Source organism: Pinus tabuliformis, chromosome 2_2 (genome assembly GCF_031772625.1).
Source record: "Pinus tabuliformis cultivar Carrire ecotype Pingquan chromosome 2_2, CPIR1, whole genome shotgun sequence".
Lineage (NCBI taxonomy): Eukaryota > Viridiplantae > Streptophyta > Pinopsida > Pinales > Pinaceae > Pinus > Pinus tabuliformis.
Window position 1 is genome coordinate 601,939,051 of NC_142300.1, and position 26,445 is coordinate 601,965,495.

Below are 26,445 nucleotides of genomic sequence, written 5' to 3' on the forward strand. Positions count from 1 at the left end.
ATTTTAATCATTGAGCACATTTCCCTTCATTAAAATATTCTTTTTAATGTGGGAAAATGGTAAATTGGCCACCATGCCTCCTTAGGCCATTGAAAATCACTTCTAATTATACCATCCTGTAGATCTTCTCGTTTCGGTTCCAACGAGCTATTACACTAATGTGTTCTACCAAGCATTCCCCCCGAAATGCCACCTTAAGCTAACTAACTGAGTCAGACCCATTAATAACTCTGTTTTTTGAAAGTTATCCGAATGCAACGGAACGAAAGGAAAACTATGCGGATGATGGAATATAACAATTTAATGTCATTGGACCTCATAAAAACTCCTCAAAACCCCTCCAAAGGCCTTTGGGCCCACTAATGATACAAACTTGTCCCTGTGACTTGTCTGCCCCCAACTCTGAAAGTCCATCCTAACCATGCCATAAGGAACACTAGAAAAAGGAACATCACACCCAACTTCACCAACCCATGGTACCACCACTCATGGTCCTCACCATCCAAGTGAAGGGTGGCCAATTTGATAACCTCCTTCTCTGTCATATGGTGCAGCGGAAAATAAGTGTCCAATTTTTGCACCCATGATCTATCTAAACATTTGAACAACCCATCAAAAAAGGGGATGGTCACATTCCCCAGTGTTTTTTGCAATTCATGATTCTGACTTGGAAACCTCTGAGATGGATTGGGCCTGCTCATCAGTTGAAGGTGGCAGAAATCAGTAAAGCTCATGGCAGCGCGGAAATCACGTCCTAGAGATTGATATTGTTCCATCTAATCTGTATAAGGGATTCCAAAATCAACTTGCTCTGTTAAGTCTTCTACAACCTACTGCACAAACTAAGGCATATTGGGTCTGGCCATTTTGCTATCAGTGTGGGATGGTCTATGCACATAATTCCAGGCATGACTACTTTGAGCACAGTTAGAGCCTTCGCCATTCAATGGCTCTTTTCCAGTGGAAGCTCTTATGTGTGTCATGCCCTTCATCACCTCCACCATCTCTTTTTGGCCCTTGGAAAAGTCATCTATTGCCCTAAGTAAGCTATTAAAAGCTTGTTCTTCCTTATCCCCCATATCTGGTCTTTCAAGTGTCTTCTCTAACCCCTTGCCCCCTTTTGGCATCTCTTCACTCTCTGTATCAAGGATATCTTCTTCTGAAAGAGGAGTTGGTTCTCTATAAGTATGCTTCCTCCTATATGTTATCTCCATGTATGGATTTTCCTCTATCATGAATTTTCCAGCCAACTATTTTCAAGCCAAACCCATAGGTTGAACCAAGATTAAGGCTCTGATACCACTGTAAGATTCTTTCTTCACAAATTTCTAATTTTCTACTTAAAAATTTCTGAGTTTAGTTTGAGTTTCGATGGACTATCTCTTCAAATAGATTGTTTATACATTGTTGTAGGTGATTATCAGAATTTTATCTCCAAAAAGTTATAACAGTAGGCACCAACAACTAAATATCACCTTCTAGATGTTCAGACAGTTTCATTCTACACTCAGAAATTTAGTTGCAGCTAATACATGGAATAGAAACAATTGGAACAGCTTTCTTACTTTATTTATTTTTATGCTCAGAATACAATATACACAAAGGAGGGAACAGTTGAACCTGGGAGTGAGTCTGCCTTAGAATACCAGTCAAAGAGGAAGTCTAAATTTGCTGCTTGATTCAAAATTATTAGCCCCAATAAATGTCACAATATGACTGCTAACAAAGAGAAAATAACACCATGTTGACTTGAGATAATGTGTGTGACTCAGCCACTCGTTCCAGCACAGAATTGAGTCCATGGCCATCTCCCAAGCTAGTGGTTCCTCTAACAGGGACAAGAGTTACCACACAGATGTATATTTGCTCCAGACCCTGATTGTGGTATTAGACAAGCTCCCACACAGTGAGTAGAGTGATGTTTGTTGTCAACACAAAGGGAACTCGACCTTGAGTCTCCCACAACCACCACGCACAAACCAAAAGTGTAACACGCAGCCCAAAAAGTTAATACTTTGTGTAGTTGTGTCATGATTTGTCCCCACAATCAATACTTTATACTTTGCTACCAAGATGAAATCCCAAGCATGATGAGGCTTGTTCAGCAATAGAAGGAAGTGACCACAGTCTGAGTTAAGTGACAAATGCGACTCCTATAAGCCTAGAACTCGTCCTTGCAAAAGAAATACGGTCCAACAGTTGGAAATATGCTCAACCACCAAAAAAATCAACCTGACTCTCTTTTTGTCTACCTACCTAAAATGAGAGACTAAACCATTAAATTCTTTGTGGGAATCGTGCTGCCTTTTTGCCTCCAACTTCTATCACGTAAGCCCCTGCCATTCTAATTCTTTAAAAAAGAGATCTAAACTAGCCCCACCATAAAATATGCAGCGCTCTCAATAATTCGTGGGTCCCATGAAACTGGGGTATTTAATTATATTAATTTGCCTTTGACTCTTCATTATCCATGAAGCCTTCAGTGTGTCATAAGAAATAAGAAAAAGCAATATAAAGATATAAACAATTGATAAGCTAGAGTACCTCAATATTTCTCAGAAAATTTGTTCTCCATTGAAGCTCTACGGTGAAATCTGAGTGATTTCACTCTTAGAGTAGGGCGTCTTGTTGCAACATCGAAGCCTGCTATGGCTCCAAAACCCTCAGCTTCCTCTTCTAGTTCTTTCAAAGAGCTCTCTCTTAAACTCACACAATGCACAAATGAATATTAGTCTCCTCAATTCCCCCCTTTAATAAGTTTAGGATTGTCTTTTCATCTTCACCTTCCCTTTTCTCTCTCTATTATTTTTTTTCTTTTTTCTTTTTATTAAATTCACTTTTATAAAGTCACTTTATGATACTTCACTTTATAAAGTTAAAGTGACATCCAATTTGCCTAGGAAATATCATCCTTTCTCCTTCTTTAATAAAGTCTCCTTAGGCAAATTTAAGTCCCCTTATTAATTATTTCACTGCTTTAGCCTACGGGAACCACTTTAGGCTAGTGGACTCCATCATTAGCTTCGTATGGGGATGGGGACATTACAACACAGAGGAAATTTAACCATAAACTATGTTGATTACGAAAAACTTTTTTTGTTTTCACCATATTTTTAAATAGTATATCATTTTTACACTTATTAAAGTTAATTTGTAGAAATGTTAAAACTTGGCATCAACCCATCAAAATTTACAAGCACATTGATCTTATAATACACTGAAAATATCAACAAGTAACTAGGTAATGCAAAATATACCTATTAACTTATGTTTCAAATAATTGAGATGTAATTACTATTCATTCAAGAATTCTACCGAAAATCTATTAGTATAATTTCATTATGTGAATCTGCAACAACATGGATTCCAACATTGTCATGCTTGTATTTATCCATAATAAAAATGGTGTTTTGTAACAACTTCCATAATATGTTTGATCACTTTTATCTCCTTCAATGGTAAGCGAGATAACAAAAAAAAAAAACATGGGCAAATTTGCATTTAGGAGCACCAATGTAAGAGATTTTAAAACACAGAGAAGTTTTCAAGAAGAAAATAATAAAACCCCAAATGAAGAATTGAACTATTTAGACGATGCATAGTTTTGAACAATATTTTTAACTATGGTCCCTTTTTCCAAATATGTTGTTAAATTTGTGGTGAATTTCTCTGGCTTGTTATTTAAGAATGTAGGCTACTAAAGGCGTATAGAAAACAATCAAGATGCAGTAAGCCAAAAGGAGTCAGGACGACTAGTCACTAAAATATTGTTACATTATAAAGTGTTTGTCTTTTGGTGTGTTTTCTCAATTGAGGAATTTTGTAATTTTAGTGGTCATTTGTATTTCCAAAAACTGAAAAAGACATAAAATAATTTGTCTAAGGATTTCCACCTCGTTTCTATAAATTTACACATTAACTATATTTACAAATAATACATATAGGATAATTTTGCAATTCTTTGAGAATTTATTTTAACAACATTTTCTATTGTTTCAACAACTCTCTGAAAGGATTTGCAGGAGACACAACAAAAGCACATGCTAGGGCAAGCATGGTGGCAGGTGATGCAGTGATACACTACAACAAAATAGGTCACTGGTGAGGGTAAACAAATGTCACTATATGCTCATTGGTGATGGTCAAAATAGCTTTCATCACAAAAGACTGAACATCACCAAAAGTGGCATCGCTGAAAATATAGGGGTTGTGGTGACATTCAATGTCTGTCACCAATATTTATTATAATGACATATAGTGACCATCACCATTTGATATGAACAGTGATTTATGGTGATGAACTTTTCATGGCCCTCACTATTGATGCATATATATATGGCGATATTCGTTGACTATCACATTTTCATATTTTGGCGAGGGTCAAAAAATGTCATCATAAGCTTTTTGGTGACAGTGAAAATAACTTCTATCACCAAAAATTAAATGTCATCAAAAGTTGTGTCATAAAAGTATAGGTGTTGTAGTGACATTTAAGATCTGTCACGAAAATGATTATAATGACAAATTCTATAATGGTTTGGATTCATATGGATGCACATAAATATATATGTTTTCTTTAAAATCTGAATATTTTGTGTGTTTAGGTAAACCATTCTTTCCGGTTTTTCACTGGTTCCAATCTAGTGCCAACTAGTTCCCGGTCCACAAGGTTTTTTGGTTCAATCATCGGTTCAATTCTGATAACATTGGGCCACATCAATAGACTTAAATGTCACAAATGCAAAACCCATATTTAAAAAAATTGTTTCAAAGTATAAATATAAAACGATATTGCCAATCTATATATATAAAACTTTCAGATGGCAGAATTACAAGAAACTAAAGTGTCCGCTTAATAATTTCATTTTTAGCCGAAAACTAAATTCCCTGTCTCTGTTTGTATACTTGTCATATGCAACAAAACCTTCCTTCCATACTGTGAAAAAATTGATATGAATGCCTCATTTGATGTCTCATGTGAAAGGCCACCAATGTAAAGCTTCCTCTGTGATTGACCAATGGTCTGCGCTGGATTGGTGCCATAAGTTGCTAGATTACATATAGTAATTTGACCCTGCAGAGTTGTGACCCCACATTATAAAATTATTCTTAAACTCTGAACAAAGCAACATCCAGTCAAATTGCGAACATAGTGACACACAACTAACAAAAACAGAGGCCCCTGCGAAAACTATTGGCTAGTTTGCAAAAATATTATGATTATTCTACAAAGCATCTTATGGCATGGAACAATTTAAATGACATTCCACCAAGATAAAACTCATAAATTTGCATATACTAATTTCCAATATTTATACTTAGTTTCCAATAATCTTAAATTTGCACTAGAAAGCAGATCACTAGAAAGACATGGAGCCACTAGCATTGATGCAAGTTGGCATCACAGTATGCAATGTAACCCTGGAATACAAAAGGCACTCAATGTCGTAGCTCATAGGCTACACAATAAATGGGGGACCCACATTAAAATATGTGATCACCACGTAAGAGATAGGAGTTGGTTCAGTGCAAATATGCAAATATTCAATAGAAACAAATCACCTTGGAGCTTGCTCTAAACCTGAAGTTCCAGTTGTAAGAACAGTAGAAGCATTACTTGCCAACCCATTTTCCACAAGAGGTCCAGTACCCAACTTTCCTTCTAACTCTAATGGCTCCAAAACATGTACACCCCCGTCAGATAATCCCAATGCAAATTGTGTTGGCTCAGAAGGATGAGCTGCAATTACAAGTGGGTACACACCAGAGCTGCAACATAAAGGAAGACGAAACACAAATACATATTAGATGGCAGAAAAATCAGTGTTGCGAAAATCGCGATAACAATAAAAAATCATGAGTTTTTCAAAATCCTAATAAACTCACTTGATTACTACGCAGTTTTTTTCCCAAAAAATCAGTGAAAAAATCGCGCTAACTTCAAAAAATCGTAATAATTGCAATTCGATGGGAAGTTATCATGGGGGTGGCGAACAACGCGTTTTTATAAGGGAAAACATGATTTTTTTTTGTCATTTTGAACAGACAACGGCGTGGATTGAGCGCTGAGGAGGAGAGGAACCCTGGAAGGCGTCTACTAGGGCAGAGGAGGAGGAAACTTGGAGATTTTAGCATCCCAAGCAAGAGAACTTCGTCTTTGGATCAAATTTCTCCGGCAAACCGTGGTTTCCAAGTATGGGCACCAAATTTGGCCATTTTGTTTTGGTTTTTTTCTTGTTTTTGCTTGAGTTTCTATAACCCATTGTTTATCAAAGATTTTTGAGTGGATTTGATGGTGTTTTTTTCATTTTTGTTGCATAGAGTGGAGAGAGTTCATTTTGGATTGAGTTGAAGTTTTTTTGTTTGTTAAATTGTCAAAAATTCAATGTGTTGTAACTTGTGTCATACATGTAATTTTATTTTTATTTTTGTAACTTGCAGTTCTTATTGTGCCATAGGTTCAACTTCAAAGTTCAAATTTCATCTTACATTAAAACTCAAGAGTTCAACCAAGTTACAAACATGCCAAGGAAATTGGACCCTCTGTGGGAATTTGGTGAACCTGATGGAGGGTTTGATAGATTGAATTTGTCTTGCAAGTTGTGTGGGCAGCATATGTCAGAGGGGGTTTATAGATTGAAGTATCACCTTGCACAAATCCCTGGACATGATGTAGGGCCTTGTGACAATACAAATGCAGAAATCATCCGAAGAGCCATGAGATCATTGGAAGAATTAGAGCAAGAGAGAGTGGCCAAAGCAGAAATGAAGAAGCAACTAGCAGGGAGGGTGTTAGGCTCAGGTGAATATGGAAGTGGCACTGGTTCTACTTCAGCATCAATGTCTACAACCAACCCTGTAGCTGTCTCATCATTTTTTGTTCCTAGAACCACGTCTGGTTCACAACTATCTATCACTTCAATGCTTAAAAAAATGAGAAAGAACAAGCTGACAAGTTGTTGGGCAAGTTTCTCCTTTAGAGTGACATTTCTTTCAGCGTTGCAAGGAATAATCCACTTTTCCAACCTGCTGTTGATATTATTGCAACTGTTGGCTCAAGGTACAAAATCTCTTCTTATGATAACTTTAGAGGCTACATTCTTCAAGATGAAAAGGTTGACTGCACCAAAAGATTGGAGGAGTTTAGGGCATCATGGACACAAACAAGATGCACTATGATGTCAGATGGTTGGACCAACCAAAAGGGGAGAACCCTTATAAATTTCTTGGTTAGTTGTCCCAAGGAGACAATGTTTATGAAATCTATTGATGCATCTTCACATATCAAAGATGCAAAAAACTTTATGTGATTCTTTGGATATGTTTATTTTGGAGGTGGGTGCAGAACATGTTGTCCAAGTCATAATGAACAATGCTACAAATTATGTTGTTGTTGGCAGAATGGTTATGGAGAGACATCCTACTTTATTTTGGACACCTTGTGCTGCATATTGTATTGATTTGATGTTGGAAGACATAGGAAAATTTTCTTTTGTCAAATATATTGTTGACTCATCAAAAATCATTACAAAATTTATATATAATCATGCATTTGTGCTTAGCTGATGAAAAAATTCACCAACAACAAGGAGTTGGTGCGTCATGCCATTACACAGTTTGCCACTAGTTTCATATCTCTTCAATTCCTCTTGAATTCTATGTGGGATGTGAAAAGAATGTTTCTTTCCGATCAGTGGCGTGATTTGACAGTGAGCCGCAAACCAGAGGGAGAGGTCGTAAGCAGATTAGTTTCATACCAGGAAGACTTCTGGGCAGGAGTGCAAGAGGTGTGCACCGTTACTGAACCTTTGGTAAAAGATCTTCAATTAGTTGATGGTGAGAAGCCCGCAATGGGCTATTTGTATGAGGCCATGGACAGGGCCAAAGAATCCATTTGAACCTACTATGATGATAAGGGAGATGAGGGGTTTCAGAAACAACTCCTCCGATGGGAAGTGATTGAAGAACGATGGAACAACACACTCCATCGTCCCATTCATGCTACAGGGATCTACTTGAACCTCACATTTTTTACCCATGTGGGTTCGTATTTGATGCTGAGATCATGGATGGATTCTTAACTTGTGTTCAGAGGATGGTGCGATCTCCAGCAGAACGTGCAGAAATCTCCAAAGAAATGGAGATATACAAGATGGCAGGTGGCACATTTGGCTTTGAGATGGCTGTGACTGATAGGACAACTAAAATGCCAGGTATTTTTTAGTTTGTTTCAAATTTCATTCTCTTCAAGTTCATAACTTCATACTTTGCTTCAACTTTCAAATTTCATTTTTTTCTTATGTTTATTTTATTTGTAATTTTGTTGTAGATGCATGGTGGAGAATCTATGGTGCCAGAGTACCCCATCTGCAAAAGCTTGCCATTCGAATCCTCAGCCAAACATGTAGCTCCTCAGGATGCGAGCGCAACTGGAGTGTATTTGAAAAAATACACAACAAGAAACGCAACAGGTTAAACTTAAAACTTAAAATATTGCAAATTTCCAATTAATTTTTTGAAATCATTAAACAATATTTTTTTTATAATTATTATTTTATGATCTTTGTACAAGCTGGAGTCCCAACGACTTAATGACTTGGTCTACGTCTACTACAATCTTCGATTGTGGGTGAAGCAACTTATGAAGATACTTGATATGGAGGCCATCTCATTGGATGGGATTGACACCATTGCTGCATGAAGGGTTGAGGCCGAGAGGCCTCTCATGGAATATGTCGATGATTGGTTAGAGCAGGAGGTAGTGAAAGGCGTAGAGGGGGAGGAGGAGGTAACACCACCTACCCGGGCTACCCTTGCCACTAATAAAGGACGTGGTCTACCTCCTCTAGCTCTTACTTCTTCAAGTTCTAGAGCACAGCGGAGTCCACTACCAACTCCACCGACATCTACATCTAGAGGGAAAGGGAAAGCTATTGCATTTTCTCGCAAGAGGGGCAGAGGAAATCAGTAGTATTAGACTTTAGTTATTTGGTTCATTTCATTGTATATGACATTATGACTCATGATATGAAATACATTATTATATTTTTTGTTGATATTTTGAAGCTGAGTTAGAACTTAGGAGTCAGGACTTACTATTCAGGACATGATTCACTGTTATGTGTGATGTAGCACTAGAAATGATATTACACATCTTATATATTAGTTCTCTTATCATATTTATGTGTCAATGTATTTATTTTATGTTGTAGATGCTTTAGATATTAAACAATTGAATATTTTTGTATTTTACGATTTTTTCCCAATTTTTACGATTTTTCTCGATTTTTCCCCATTATTTTCCTTGCCGATATTATCTTGATATCGATTTTCGCAACATTGAGGAAAATTACTTGAGAAAATAGCCTTTTTTCAGGACAAATGCTCATGATAATGGACACTTTTAACTGTACTATACCATATTATTGTACAAAGAACAACTAAGCTAATCTGCAATTATATGTCTAAACATACATATAACTAAACTCCTACAGTCAACATTACCAGGGTTTGTAGGTTATGCTCCATGTGTTTGGGTTTCTAAAAGTGCAAGTCCTTGGAGGAAGTGGGCTAACGTTTTTCATTTCATGGAATAAATGTGGGTATTTAGGGGCATTAGAAAGATATTGAACGTGAAATACCAGGTTATTTAAGTCTTCATTCTTTACAATTATTCTCAAGTTCACTGGAGGGATCTTCTTAAATACTATGACAACCTACTGCACAGTCCACATACCCACACATGGACCAGTGCACATGATCCCACATGCCCATGAAACATCAAAAACCTATCCACCATCATCAGATTATTTCTAGTATGACTCACCTGACATTGGATGCAAGATACGAAGATGGACCAATTCGAGATCGTAATCGCAGTGATCCAACATGGAACACACCCACCCGCCATACAAAACAACAACAACAACAACCAAAAAAAAAAAAAAACTAGCATATATTAGTTGACTATCACACGAGTAAGTAGCATGGGATATTGGAGCAGAAAGTGACTCCACAGGGATCTATTGCCAGAACCCAGAACCATTACCAGCTAGACATTTATAGATACACACCAACTTACCGACTTACGAATTAAATTGAGTAAAAGAATGGAAACAAAACAATGAAAGGTTGTCAGATATTTAAAACAAACTTGTTTGAGAAACTCGAGGTTTATTAGCTCCATAAATAGCAATCTAAGTTTCATTCACAACCAAAAAGTGTATCTGATCCTGGTGAAATTTCACTCGGGTTTCTGCCTGTGGTGGCAATCTGCCTGGTGGTAGCTGTAAAAATTTATTCCTAAGCCTTTGCCAGCCATCAGTTCCCCATATGCAAAGCTGCAGTGCCAGACATCCCAGGAGCTACTGCATTAGCCGTGATCAGGATAAGTTAGCGAAAATAATTATGCACCCTAGGCTTGGATTACAGCTACAGGATGTATCATGTAGCAAATACCTAGGCACCTGCTCCTGATGATACAAGCACGTTCAGTGCATGAGAAAAGGCAAGCCCAGTCACTCTCTTTTGATGTCCTTTAAGCTCGCTCTTTACCTGCATCCAAAAGGCATTTTATTCAAATTTATATGCAAGTGCCTCCAAAAGGGGTTTGATTGCTGAAAATTCCACCAAAGATTGAGCCAGAACCTCATCCACTCGAACATTGTAAATTTGAATTGTAGAGTCTTCCATGCCAATAGCAATTATGTTGTTGTCCTGCGGGTGGAAAGCAAGAAAAGTTGCTGGTGGTGATGGTGCCATGAAAGTTGTCATTGTCTGCAGAAAACACAATGAAGCAAAGAGTGATAAAACTATTAAAAGAGAAGTTCCTCAGAATATAGTAAATAAATAGCTAGATACTTGTCATTCAACATCTGAAGCATTACCTTGAATGTCATCATATTGAACAAAGAAACTTTTCCACCACTGGCTGACATGACGTACGAGTCATTCTTCGATAATGCAAAGCAGGGAACAGCATCCTCTGGGTTAGTATCACTTATGCCATCTGTCATAAGTATGCCACTGACAGGTTGCCATAACTGAGGTGGAATACTGGTTGTTTCCTGTGAAAAGAACTCCTTTTAGATGATATACCAAATGCATTCAGTACAAACTTTAAAATTAATTTGTAAGATACTAATCAACTTGATCTCTCTCAATTAACTGGTATAACAACTTCATAAAGGATATCATATATTAAAAAGAGCATGACTTAAACAAAGGATAACATAAGCACCTTGCCACTAGCATTGCGATCATTTCGCTGCCATTTCCAGAGCTTGTGCACAGCATTGGAAGCCAATGCCAGAATCGCAACTCCTGAATTAGTATATATTAATCTTGAAATCTGCAGTTCATGAAAGTATAAAGTGATTATAATAAAGAACTAAATCTCTACAAAGAAAGGCTCTTGTTGTAAGCTACAAAACTGAAATGTACCAATTCTCACTTTATATCCAAACTCTACAGAAAGGCATTGGGAATCAAAAGCTAAGTATGTGCCAAAGAATGCTCCAAAATCATACATGGCATGACACTTAGCTGAGAAGAAACAGAAACTTTATGTACCAAGCTAGAGGTTTTGAAAAAACAGTGTGAATAATTCAACAAAATTAGGAGGTCGATGTCCTCAATGCTCATGTGTCCTAGATAGATTAACAAATTTGATAAACTAATAGTTTATGACCATGAAGCACTCATATTTGCTCATACAAAAGAAAATATAAGGGCAAGACCCAGATAATATCCATCAAATGGGCACCTGTGGAGTACATTGATTTGTAAGCCATAACTACTCAGCAGCAGTAAATAAATATATAGGACTGAATGAGTTGCATATTAAGAAATATTGAAAGGTACAGGTTCATACGCACTGACAAGGACAAGTACATATTTACTGCCCTTACATCAAAAGAAAATGGAAATAACCAATGAAATTTCACAATGATGCTTCTAACCATGCAGTACAAATTACTTTTCAACATAAATGTGACACATTATACAATATCACAAGTTTAATAACAAGCTCAGACTGATACAGGATATTTTTTCCCATGGTAATCCATTATGAGCTATTCAATCTGGGATAATACACACCTTGCTTGTTGGTAGGTTATCTGAGAGTCTCAAGGACCGGCACTGAGCTCGTTCGATTATTTCAGTGAGTTTCTAGTTCTTGTTTTTATCTACTGAATCTTCTGCGACTCTGACCTTATCCTTAACACTCCTAGAATCCACTCCATTCTGACAGACACAAAAATCAATCACTTTCAATTGTTTAGTGTACACATTTGCAAGCATTCTTGCTTTGAATATGTCCTTTTGTTGAAAAGAAACAGGCTTATTCATATTAAAAAGCACAGAAAATCATTTAAACTCTCCCTACCATACAACTTCCACAGCCTTCAGTACTTCAAAAACATTAAGTAGTTGGCAATCGATGCCTTATGCAAGGTCTTTATCCTTGTAGTCTAGAGATATCTTATAGTATTACAGTAGACATACCAGTCCAGCCATGGAAACTGTGGAAGCAACCCGATCAGATCCCCCAACAGTTTGTGCCCCAGGTGTGCTTACAGATGCCATTTGAGTTACTACTGACACCTGCAGAACCAAATCTCAGTTTAGCCGCATTTGAAGTAAAGCTTGAAAGCCAAACACATAATAAATGTACAACTCTTGCCTTCGTATTAGAAGGAACTCTTGCTGCATCAAAGGTACGGTTCTCAAATGAGCGTAATAATTGATGGCCATCAGCATTGACTAAAATTTTGATGCCATTATCACTGATTGAAACTGCCAATAATGTCCCTTGTTGAAGCAGAGACAAGGAGTACTCTGAAAATAGGAAAAAATCAAAGCTAAATTAACCCGAAAGTCTTTCTTTTGAGCTATGCAATTAGTTCACATAAAAATAAATAAAAAATAAGCGACTATGTCAAACCATACAACTAATCCACCGTCAGCATCAACAGTTGTCAGCAGGTTTGTGTTGTCCATGTCCCAAAACTTGATCAAATATTCATCTCCAGCAGCCAAAAAGCAGTTCTTAGTCATATCAAACTGCACAATATCCAAAGAGCGCTTACAAAATCCTTGATAAGTATGCTTTATAGCACCTTCACTCTCATTCCATTCAACAAGAAAAGATTATCTTTCTTTGCTTGTTCCACATGAGAAGAGCCTGCATCAAGTCGCCAGTGCTTTTATTCTCCATGTATTGTAGAGCTAATCAATAATCAACAGAAAAAAATGCATAGCACAAAGCAAGAGCTGAAATGACATGATGAATCAACCTTGTCCCATCAGCACTATAAGCCATTGTAGTGCACCACTGACCAGGAGCATCATAATCAACCCTTGAACCCATCAGATTATATAACCAAGCCTTTATCTTGCCATCAACAGCTGGTGAAAATATAAACTGATACATAAAAAGAGTCCAATACAAAGCTTCAGCTTGAGGAATCATCATATCCACGAAATCAATGTCTTCCTGAAAAAAAAGCATTCTACCAGTTGTATTAAAAAAAATCAGAATCACAACAAAGAGCACATACCTGAATGTTTTTTTTATAATGGGGGCATAATACGAAATACACAGGTGCTAAACTGATACATAAGAAGAGTCCAATACAAAGCTTCAGCTTGAGGAATCATCATATCCGCGAAATCAATGTTTTCCTGAAAAGCAAACATTTTCCCAGTCGTATTAAAAAAATCTGAATCACAACAAAGAGCGTATACTAGAATGTTTTCTTTATAATGGGGACATAATACAGAATACACGGATGCTTCATGAATCATGACCTTCAAAAGTATACTTCTTTACAAATTACACCAATAACAGCATCCCATAACTGTTGTTGCACCAACCAGCTTTATCAACCTGAAATTTTCTAAGCCCCGCACTTTGTCACAATATATAGTTTCATGTCAAACCTTTATTGTTTTGTCATCTCCACAGGTAATAATACACAATTTCTTGTTGGGATGTGAAAAAGCAAGGTCATTTACACCTCCAACATGGGCATCAATCTTCCAAAAGAAATAATCTATTAGATGTGAAAAAACAGTGAATTCACTAAAGCAAACAATACAACAAATACAATACATGGAGAAACAAGAAGCATTTTCTGTAACATAGCCCTCAATTTTCTCTGTAACTAGGTTCAGGTTTATTACAAGAAGACTGAATGAGAGGGGCCAAATACCTCCAAGTGCTACCGCAAGTCATTACCAACATGGAAGGAATATATGTGCACTATGTGCTTTGAATAAGCTACTCCTGTATATTTAAAAAACACATAATCATACACTATATTTCAAATATGGGTTCAATCATCTCATTACCAAGAAACTATATAGACAAGTTCACTATTAGCAGAAGCTAAAATCTTCCTGGTCTAATTACATACCAAACAAAGAACCATCTAGATTCCACACAACACGATTGACTGATACAAGAGGATCCTTGAGAACTGCTGCCTGTTGTCCAGAAAATGGGACAATCAGATTACTCAGAAAATTCATTACAAAGAATGGATAAGAAAGATACAAGTTATACTAATGAAATATTTCCAAAAACGACCAACAACAGCCAAATGGACAAGTAAAGACCAGTCAGTGTAGATACCTAAAGCATTCCCAGCCTAAATCCACACAGGATACATCAAGGGAAACAGAATAAAGGTTTATATTATATAATGTACAATAGGTTAAGTCCAGGAACAGATAAAATTTTCTTTTGTGACTATAAAGGTGTAAAGGTCATATATGTTACCTGCATGGAAGCTGAACCAGATCCATGACCTGAAACCTTGAAATTTCTGTGAGCTAGTCTTTCCTGTGAACCTGGGAATACACCAATTTCACCCACGTGTACCAACTGGACCACAGTAACAATGAATGCATATTAGCAGCATAAAATTCTGTACTTTATGAAATATGAAGAAAAATAATGGGACTCATGCCTTCTAAAGACAGAATATGTATTCCTAAGCATATAAATAAATCTAAACAGAAAAAATAAGCATTATAAGAAAACAAAGCCATACCTAAAAGTATGGTCTGCTGCAAAGGATGAAAAACCATGCTCTTCAGTGGAGATCCCTGATTTAAAGTTCGTGCAACAATCTTGGGAAGGTCATCTTGTGAATATAAGCCCTGTGGAAGATTTGGACCAGTATAGCTAACCTGCAAATTCGTTATAGTTAAAGCACCTAATCCTCAAACAATACTGCTGCTCTTACAAACAACCACATTGATACTTGAATGAAGATTTTTACCTGTTACATTTTCTTCATTATTAACTAACCATAAATTACATTAGTTGATGTTTGACAGTGAAAATGAACTATATGGAGAAGGCAAAGTCAGAATACCTCATCACCAGACTGCCCAATTGTCCTTGCTCGTTTTAGAATGTGATCAGAATCAGCTGACTGATAATCCCCTAAGGGAGCATTAGGAGGGGTCCTCGGGCGCTTCAACAAAGCAGCTAGAGCAACAAATCAAAATGGGATTACTCAACCATATAAAAGCTAAAGATGCCAACATATAAATGACATCACTTCCTATATAAACCATAATCATAATTTTAGACAATGGCTTCCTATATAATCCATATCAACAGAACTTCCATGTCAATTGCTGGTGTATAAGTTACCTGGATTTGCTGCAGCACTAAGTCCAATTGGCCCTGCAGAGACTGCAGGATGAGGTGCAGGAGTGGCATTAGCCATCCAGCCTCCTAAGGCAGTAGCAACAGGTGCAGGTGCTGCTTGAAATGGGGGCTGGAAATAAACATTAAAATAGCATATCAGACAAAACTGTTCATGATTCAAATACACTCAAATCAACTACTCTTTATATGGACAACTATCGGCAATTTCATTAAGAAATTTTTAAAAATCCACCTGTAATTCAACATACCCCATGAGCACCAAATGGCGGGAAGCCTCCCCCTTTCGGAATCGTTGCCATAAGAGGATTAGTTGCAGGAGATGGTGCACGAGCACCACTTGGCTGTCCAGAACTGATCAACAAACAGTGTTTTTCTGTCTGGGCTGGGCCTTGAATTTTTATAGAGTTGATGTTGCCAATTCAAACTGACATAAATTTCAAACACCAATACCAGGAATATGAAATCAGTAATCTGGATTCTGCACCCAGCGCAGACCTCATAGAATAATCTACTATTGGTATTGGTCATCAAAACTGATTACAACAACTACTATACAGCAGGCATAAAATACTCAAATTTGAACAATTGTCTAACAAGTCAACTCAAAAGAAAATGTATATAAAACTTTGCTTGATAAGTGTTCGCAAGCGAGAAGTTTTCAGAGAGGGAAACTGCAGCTTGTCTCGGAACAGAGGATTGGCCTCAATAAGCTTTTTAAGCTAGACTAACATGATATTCCTTGCTGACTTGGTATTTTCATACTTGGAAAGTTGCTCATTTTCGCTGGTGTTCAACCAAACATAACAAAAAGACAACACTAATAAATAAATAAATAAGGGCGAAAAATAGCATCTATGTGAAAGAGATCACAACCAGATGGCAAGGATGTCACCAATCACGGAAATCCCCCAGGTTCTGTCTGCAACAAAAATGTACTATGACAAGATGTGTAACATTACTGATAATGTTGTAGCATGAGATTCCTTAAGAATATCTATGAGAAGCAAAAGAGTATATATGTAACCCACGGGCTTACTTGTAGCAGAGAGAAGATTAACTGATAATTTCACACACAAACCTGAAATTATATAAAGTAAGAAGCTGTGTAATTTCCTTGAATAGCTCTTCAGTGAAAGATGACAACACCTTCAGGTTTTCCACTATAATTTCCACTGCTTTTGCTTGGTCTTTCCTGAGACAACATCCCATGTATGTATGAAGTATCAGTCACCAATTCAAACATGTCTGAGCATCAGACATAGAAAATATACAACATTCAAGATGACTGAAGTTAAAGCATTTGTGGTATGGCATATATGTGTGATTTTTTACTCAATCAATGTAACAAAAGCATCACCGCCAAAACTAGGGTGTATTACATAACGTTTCATCTATACTTAATATCTTTAACCTCTTTTTATTATCCTTCTCTCAATTAATTTATACTTGAGAGAAAAACAAACCACTAAATGCCCTGTCTACTTATATGATGAGCCCAAAAGCAATACAACTACCCTGCCCTCCAACTCCAAATAAAGCATCTCACCAAATTACAACCTGCTCTGCTCACATCCATGTTCCATCTAAACAAGCTGACTATCATCCAAACACTTTTGAAGATAAACAAGAGACCTAGAACAGGTGGGAAGAAGAAAGACTACCAGCACCTTGCCAACATGTTACACTGAAGAAAACCGATCTTGTAATAGCCCCTACAAGGGCAGTCCCCTTCAAATGATTTGATAGCAAGGATACACTTCCAAGTTCCAAGTAGCCATATCAATCAAGCCAAGTGCTCTCTCATTCTTGGGCAATCGACCCTCTCTCCACCATACTTTGACCATAAATAGGAATGTGAGATCTATTCCAAAGACCAACATTTTGCTTAACTAGGGCAACTAACGTGAAACATAACACATCCTCCCGACCACTGTTAATTACTTGGAAATTGGTAGATCCTTATGTTGTTGGACATGATGCTTAGCTTGAAACTGTTGCAAACACCAATCCCACATAGCGACACGTGAAAGCCTCACTCCAAATAAGTCCAAGCTGCAAGAAGCCACTCTGGTAACCTATCCAATCTAATCAACCAATCGTCCATCTTATGCTCACTTACCATTATCCCTGAAGCTGCACAAAAAAGGCATACACGCACACCATCTACAAAGTCTCAATCTACCCACATGATTCAGGTTGGAGCTTTGTCGCCCTCTTCAAAATTATGATTCCAGGAGGCTTTATTCCATTTTACATCAACAACATGCTCTAGCCCTAGTCCTCAATGCTCATTGAGTTTCTACTAATCCAACATACATGTGGGTTTGTCAACTTCATAGTGTGTGGACTATTTTGCGTTCACATTGAGATTCTTTGTATGTGGTTGGTTATATATCAGGGGCTTCCCTCGAAGGTTAGGTTGGCCAATAGTGGGCTTTCTGATGGTCTTTGTCAGATATGCCAACTGTTCGAGACACTGAAACATATTTTCTAGGATTGTTAGTTTGCAAAGAAAGGTTCTTAGTGTGTCCAGGATTAGTTCTCAGTTATTCTCTAGGAAAGGGTTCATTGCAGGGCAGTCCTTTTGGGTGATTGCAATTACTTGATGTGTACATTGCCGAAGGATCTTTGCTCTATTTACTGTTTGGAAAATTCAATGTAAGCCTGTTTTTGACCATAAGGTCAGTTCCTTGTTTGTCTTTTGTTCCATGTGGAGGGGTGAGGTATGTATGCAGTTGTTGGCCAAAGGTGCCTGGCTGATAAGGATGTCAAATCCCTAGATGCCGTGGTGTATTCTGATTTTATTTCTGCACTAGTACTTTTATGGAAGATAATATAAGTTTCATTGTATATACCATTTGCCTTTTCTCTTTGCTGATGTAAATATTTTTTCTGTAAATATAGGAATATCTCCATGTGATTTTATTCACCTGGAAAGGGATTTCTCCAGTTTAAATCCCAGTGTAGTAGTGTGGATGCAATGCTATTCTGATGTTATGCATTTCCTTTCATTAGTAGCCGAAATTCTGCAAAGGGAATAGGCCAGTCTTTTGTTTGGAATGGCTGTGTTACAGAGGCCCAGAAACTATCTGTAACACACCCCCTTATTGACCAAAGGTAATTACTATGTCACCCAACTCCCAATGTGTGGATATGAGAATGGGGTGAAAAGAGTTTTTTATTTTTATTTTTTGTCAGATGAAATATTTATTTATATTAGCAAAATTATAATTATACAGTTAGCTGCCATCGAAATCTTGCTTTACAGCAATCACTTGATAGGCAAAAAATTTTGTTGTCCTCAATGGTATATACAACTGAAGCAATAGCTTCAGAAGGTAGCCATGTACAACTAATCCTATTCCACGATGAGGACAGCCAGATATGCGTAAGAAATACCTCACTTCTGGATGGAGTGGACGAATGATCTTTGATCCCCAAATGTCAAATAAATAGTTGCTTGACTGAAAAGTGGCTGAATTTGCCTAATGGTCATTCAACCACCTGAAATTGTTGTTTCCAATGAATAGGAGTTTCTGTTTACCTTGCTCTATTAAGGAGACAAAGGCTAACATCTCATCACTTCTTCTGCGCTTTTTCAATTCCATATTACAGTTCAAATTTAGGCAGTCTCCACCATTCTGTACTATATACTCATTCTGTTGCAGATGAGATTTGAAGTCGACATATGGAGCAATATTTACAGATGCAAATACAGAACAAACCATATAGAACCAAATTATATCAGCAAATCCATTGTTAATATATAGCCATAAAAAGGACTGAAAATAAATTTTAACCCAGGTCTGCTAGTCCTATTCAGTTGGAACTGATGAAAAATTGCACTGGGAAGCATACCATAAGAAAGAAGGCACACAAATTCTTCTAGGAAAATATATCTTAAAGAAGGACAAAATAAACATATATCGAGTTGTAGCTCAAGGATTACACAACAATACATAAAAAGATCATGCATGAGGGAAAGCCTCAATAATAAAAAGATCCGAAGGATGATACAGCCTAGCAACAAAAGCCAGTTTTCTTCAAGCTGAAATTTATCACTAGATACAGTGCCATTTTATTACATTCAACATCTACATTTCAAAGATATTCAAAGTCCAACCACCAAGTACAACCGCAAGAGCAACTTAAGGACACATTTCACTATCACTTCAATGGTTGCTCTAAAATGCCACATATTTCAGCCAAGCCAAATGTAATGACCACATAACAAACAATGAAAACAACATCCAGACTTCAAGATATGGAATTTCCGTTCAACTTTCCCTGCTTCTAAATATAGCATGTAGCACAAGATTTTCTGGGCAGATACAGTAGCTATAGTCACAAACGCTGTCTCATAAATGAGTCAGCTTTGCCAAAAGAATCTGCAAGCGTATGGTTACATGTTATAAGCAAGCTACAGCACTGATAAGAATTTCAGTTCAGGCATTCAATGTTAAGAATAAAGTTTATTGAGCTTCCTGGCAATGAACATCCTGACATTTAAACATCATTTGATACAACATATGATCCACGTTTTGATCACAATATCCTAGAGACTAAATAATCTCTGTCATCATATAAGACTTGGAAATCTATAAAGCCACAACTTGGATAGTAGAAAGTCTAGAACAGAGGGAGACCATCTTAAATATATTGACATTCAGATCCAAGGCATTGTATAATGTTAGAAACTTTGAATATGAGAATACTATTACCCACCACCTTGTGGGTTATATCCCCAGGAGAAATTTTTCTCCATGATAAGCCTCAGCCGGCAGCCAGCAGCCCCTTGATGCCTCCTACTAGCTCGTTGTGCCTTTTCTCGGCCACCTGAGCCAGCCATGTGTTTCCTCACCCACCTGTATTCATCGTATGTTTGAAGGTGGGCCTCCCGAATCTAAAGGTATGTCTTGCCATTTAACATGGATGCCTCTGGGTATGGATTGATGGAGGGATTTGGAAAAAAGAGTGGGCTTAGTTTGTACTCTTGTCTCCTTGATCTCTTTTGGTTGTTACCCTTGGATCTTAGTCCCGTGGGATCTCCTTTATTGGCCATTTGGTTCTAGGGTGGTACTACTTGGGAAACCCCGACCTTGGGTGCGTGGTCCCGCTCCTTTACCCGCACATACTACTCCCTTTCCACTCACTATACCCCCATTCATCATTTCTCCCACCTGGGTCCACATTCCCATTCTGGGTCCACATAGGGCTAGCCTCCCTAACCCCTAAGCACCCACCTTGGGTCAGGCCCATAATGAGGCCCCGAGGTTGAAGCAACTAAAAAAGAACAAAAAGTATAATTGGCCACATTTAACAAGAAATTGTACCACAAAATGCAAAAGATGGCTGGGACAAAATAATTAGCACGTGGGCAAAAGCTGACACATGAGCTCTATCCATCCATGGCCATCCCCCTGGTTCGATAGGCCCTAGATGAGCCTCCTCTATCATTCAGGAACCCATGATTGTCCCAACCCCTGGAGGGCAATGAACCACCCTACCTCAAAAGGGGTAATCACTGCTATATTATACACATCATGCTCTTGTCCTTTGAGCCCTGAGCAGTTAATTAAAGAAAATTCATAAAAGGCAAAAGGCATATAAAGAAGGGTGGAAAAATCAAGGTCAGGGCACCTCATGTACCACGACTGCTCCCTCCTATACATTATATACCCAAGTGTGGGCTTCCCCTTATCTAGCTACCCCTATGCCCCATTATGTGGCCTAGGGCTGCCCCTCTCATTCCCTATTCCATCTCACCTATTTGTCACTTGCCACCCCCATTAGAAGGGTGTACCTTGGACATACTATCCCCTCTAAGGGTTGAAACCACCTAATAAGGTACTTGGCTAACCCCCTTTGGAGTTTGGAGACACTAGCACATGCCAAAGCCCACTACGGAAGGGCATGCCATTATGAAGTGCCCACTTTGTTATCCATGGTTTGTAAGCTCCTTTACCCGATTATTCTAATGACTGATTGTACTGGAAGCCTATGGGATGCATTGGATCTTATGCAGGATTACAGGTGGTTTCCATTTGGGTTTGGCTTCCCTATATGGGATCCTGACCCCCAGAGGTCCACATTGGCACATGTAAGGTGTGCATAGAGAGCCATGGGCCTCCACAGCAGCAGATAGCACTCCACAGATCTTCATGGATGTTCAAAGACTACTAGCGATCCACTTTTGGGATGATGGTGACATGATTGGTACACTATGCCCAACAAGCCCCCATAGGAGCCCCACACTCTTGGCAGGTGTCCTAGAACTTGTACAATGTCATGGCAACATTCATTCCACCACCTGGACCATTGCAGAGGATCTACAGACATCTCCGATTCATATGGAGACCCATGGGGTCATTGATGTGCCCTCAGATCCACTGAGAGAACCACAGGTCTACTACTTGGAGAACAAGGGGCCACCCCCTTGTCCATCATATTTCGAGGAATTTATTCCTCAATATGGCACTTCAGGATGTTATTGAGCCTTTGGAGGGCCCTACAACATGCATACATCATTATTTGGCCCCTTGTGAGGCTTGTTTTTACATTATGAGCTAGTATGGTTTAGGGGTTATTATTTGCACATTATTTTATCATTAGGGACCCATAGGCTAATTCGAACTCCTCAAGAGGCTATATATTGACGCTAGATACATTCATTTGTATCATCACTTGACTTGGGATCTCTCTACTCATAGAGAATTTTCGCACTTTTTCCTTGGAGGATATTTTTGGAGATGGATGAATTTTGATGTATGGATTTGGGCTATTTCTCTTATCTTGGAGCTTTGTTATGCAAACGAATTGTTGGTTGGATATATTCTATAACGTTGTAAGTGCTTTTTATTGTTGTTATTCTTCTTGCTGCATACTGCTAAAATTAGGGCTAGTTGCTACATTATTGTAATGTGGAATTGAGCAACGTTTTATTTATTAAATGTATGGGCCAATGTTATATGAATGAAATGTCCTAGAGATTATTTATCTTGAGAAGCTTGCATCATTTTCTTTAAAGTATAAATGCTTGAAAGTCGCTTTTCTTTTCTTACTATCTACATTGGATGAAGTTGACTTTTTGGGCCTCCTTGATCAAGAATCCAAGTTCTTACTCATTACCATCCTTGACTCCATATCCCCAAGTGAATTAGGCACTGGTTCCATAAAAAGGGTGATCATATTAACCTTCTTTTTACCATTTTCCCTCTTTTTCTCTAGTCTAGCCCCAGTGGGTCACCTAGGGCATCAATTTCTCGACAATTGGCCCAAGGAAAAATTTGATCTCCTCTAGGCTACTGGTCCCCTCCCTCTCCTCCAAATTTGAGGCCATTCTAACAATGGAATCTCTAGGAATCTCAAGCCCTAGCTCTAGGACCGAATTTTGCCTAGGCATCCACAATGCTAGACACTAATAGGATCAATTCAACCTTTTGAAGAAAATATTCTTGTTTGGTCCTTTCCCCTCACCTGTCCAAGATAGGAACATCATTGGTTGCTATATTCCATCCCCGAACCTGGGCTAGGTCCACTTGGCCCTGTGTGGTCCCACTTCTCAATAAAGACTATTTGTCAAAGACCATTTGGGAATCCAAGTTTCCAAGGATTATAGGGATTGGGAAACTCCTTTATAAGCCTATTCTTTCTCCCTCAACCCTCCAATCCGCACCCCTTAACCCTAGTGGACCAGTAGGGTCTAGAGCAGATGTGGGCAAGGTGCAAATCCAAAGCCCAACAATATTTGGTTCACGTGTTTTCTACATTTACACAGGATCATTCTAACACGTCGATACCCTCATTTTCATGAGAGGAACAGATGATGGGATCTATAGACATCGCATTCCTCATAGAAGAACACCAAACTAAGTCCTGATATTAACAGAGTGAATTTTAATCCAAATCTTAAAAAAATAAGTTCAATCACAGAACAAGCATTGCCACAGTTACAGGAAAAATATTCCCAATAGAAATACAAGTAAAAGGAACCCAGGTTAAGGCCCGATATTCAACATAGTTAAATTTACTCCAAAGCTTACTAACATACATTCAAATACATAACCAAAATTGTTTGCAATGACGGAGGCATCCACCATGCATACTTTCTGTCCAGAACCTTGATGTGATAGACATTCTGTCTGGAACCTTGAAAATGTGCATGGCTTCACCTGCCCTTTTTATGGGTATGCTGCTTGCAAGCTTGCAAATGTGCATTGCTCCACCTGCCCCTCCCAACAGGTACTCCACCGAAAACCGTGTGAATACAAAACTACCATTCCTAGTCATACAAATCATGATCATTAGCTCACTGCCTTTACTTGGTGTAATGGGAATTAGCCAAATATCCAGGACACAATATCGTGTTGCAACTTATAATATGCAAGAATTGTGCTCAAATCATGGCACATGTATTCTTACTGATACCTATCACAAGCTACAGTTCACTTCTTCTCCTTGGTGTAGGATAACTGCGAAGGTTATCATCATTAAGCATAATACTAGCAACTGCAACACACAAAATATCTAGCCCACTACCAGCATTATTTCAAATCAATTGGAGTAAGCAAGAAATTTATGATACAGGTTAAGCATGAGAGATACTTATCTCAATCGAATTTGGCAACTGAGTTCGGGACTGCAACTCACCACCCAACCATAGATTGGGCTGCATTGTGGCCTTTCTTGCAGCCCAATCACCTCAGTGCCATATTCCAGAGTTGAAGGAGATCTACTTAATGACAACCAATTCTGCTAGCTGGGAATGGTTACCTTAGCTTCTACTCAGGTCTTTCTTCTAGAAGGACAATGGATGGACTGGTTTCCTATATATAGCATTGGCAAGAATACTAAAACAACCATGAAGGTCACGTTGTTGAAGCCTTTCCTCCCTTCAAGCTTGTAAATCCTATTGAAACTCAAACGCCATGTGTTCTCCTCACTCAACTCAACCTTCCCAACATTTGAAGGCAGGATCTCAATCCCTCCTTTTGACAGAGCAAACGTTAAGGGTTCCACCCTTTTTAAGTTTTTACTAATCAAGAATGGGAAGGCCATGATCCCTAAGCTTCCCAAAATATTTGTGTAGGGAATCGACCACATTACTCACGATGTTCGGTAGTTTGCGCATGTCTTCCCCAAAACTCCCAGGCCAACTGATTTAAGCCACCTACCTCCATGCATCCCCATTTTATTGTCTGTTATTGTTTTGTTTTGGAAGGTAACTAGCTCACCCCAACGTCCTTCTAGCCACCAATGAATTTCCCTGTGAATGGCCATGTCACTATATATATATATATATATATATATATATATATATATATATATATATATATATATTATATATATATATATATATATATATATATATATTATATATATATATATATATATAAAGTTTTCATGCATGTTGTAGCAAAGGTGTGTGTGTGTCCTTGTCCTTGCATCTTGCTGGCAACGTAAATAGACCAGTCCCCTGCTTGCTACCTATCAACCTCCATGGTTGTGAAAAAACCAGAAAGGAGATCCCAAGCAGTTTACCTTCCTCAGCACTAGAATGTGTCCCATGACCTCAGCTATCTTCTTTTTACTCACAATAATTATATGGAGAAGTGGCTAGGGGTTGTCACACTATCGATGAAATGCATGTGTATGGTATCAGGATAAATGATTTCATGTTGCCTAGTGTGATCAATACCTTTGCAACCCTTTCAAATTTGTAAAAGGCAAACCCTTCTCACAATGATAATGAGAGAGCCGAGAAACCAAGTGGGACTACATGGACTAAAGACGAAGCATATGGGTGAAATGTTTAATAGGTTTACAAACTGTTTGACAAAATAAAAGGGATGTTTTCTTATGGAATCTAATTATTAAAAATGGCTAGGTGAGGAGGTCCTTGGCCTTTTATCTCAAATGTTGGATAGCAATACACAGTTGGACAATGTCACCATTCCCACTGTGCTCTAGGCATGCGCCAACCTTTTGTCCCTACAAGAGGCCCAGGGGATTCATTATTACATAGCCAAGAATAGGAAGAATGGGTTGCAAACAAAATTGTTCAGTGGGAATTTTTCTTATAGATATGTATGCTAAGTTGGGGATTGTGAAGAATGTGCTCCAAACGTTTGATAAAATGCATGTAAGAGATGTGGTTTCTTGGACTGCTATGATCATCGAGTAGGTTCAGAATGGACATGCCAACGAGGCTTTGTTATTTTTTTGTGAAACGTAGTGCACAAATGTGCAACCAAATCCAGCTATATTTGGGAACATGGTTGTAGCATGTGCCCAATTACTGGATCTACAAGAAGGCAAGCATGTACATGATTTTATAATTAAAAGTGGTTATGAGTTGGATGCCCCTATAGGAATTATAAAATTTTGACAAAATATTTATGGGAAATTACCCAATTATGTAATTCCACCCTTTTAACATGGATTAAATCCCACATAAGTAAAAGAAAAGGTGAAAGGGGATGCATTCTAGCCGGCAACTGAGGTAAGTTGAGCTTGGGTCTCTCTTACTATAATGGAGTAGCAAATAAGATTATCACATACATGAATTTCTATTTGTCAGAGAAGCATGAAACTTACCAGGTTTTTCACCAAGAAGGGTAAATTTATAAGTTCACTCTTCATATTCCTACCATTATGGAAGACACATAATCCCTTATTCTTCACTAGTAAACATAGCAATGTGTCAAATTACCACAACATGAAGGGAAGAACACATCGATAATCACATAGTCAGAAGA

General features: G+C 38.0%; 1 protein-coding gene and 1 pseudogene across 3 annotated transcripts in view; both read right to left on the minus strand.

The window, feature by feature from the left end:
• Window positions 1-10,036: 10,036 nt before the first annotated feature.
• On the minus strand, window positions 10,037-15,969 carry LOC149194090 (protein TPR3-like; annotated as a pseudogene). Its single transcript, XR_016254516.1, has 20 exons — window positions 15,937-15,969; window positions 15,671-15,797; window positions 15,387-15,502; window positions 15,060-15,198; window positions 14,786-14,890; window positions 14,421-14,490; window positions 14,217-14,290; window positions 13,945-14,040; window positions 13,806-13,862; window positions 13,563-13,611; window positions 13,299-13,426; window positions 12,952-13,186; window positions 12,680-12,838; window positions 12,508-12,606; window positions 12,100-12,246; window positions 11,240-11,350; window positions 10,887-11,066; window positions 10,648-10,776; window positions 10,459-10,554; window positions 10,037-10,367 (listed from the first exon to the last, which is right to left on the minus strand). The product of XR_016254516.1 is annotated as a protein TPR3-like (transcript).
• A 22-nt stretch (window positions 15,970-15,991) lies between these two features.
• Window positions 15,992-26,445, minus strand: part of LOC149194091 (ribonucleoside-diphosphate reductase large subunit-like) — a 39,637-nt gene continuing 29,183 nt past the window's right edge. The window contains exons 2-3 of one of the 2 annotated variants that reach the window (XM_089405033.1): window positions 16,767-16,880; window positions 15,992-16,112 (exon numbers count right to left, since the gene is read on the minus strand). In XM_089405033.1, coding sequence (XP_089261159.1) covers window positions 16,815-16,880 — 66 coding nt within the window. In that variant the 3' untranslated portion in view covers window positions 15,992-16,112; window positions 16,767-16,814. Of the gene's footprint in view, window positions 16,113-16,136; window positions 16,472-16,766; window positions 16,881-26,445 lie in introns of those variants that run through there. The other variant, XM_089405034.1, reaches the window with a different exon arrangement.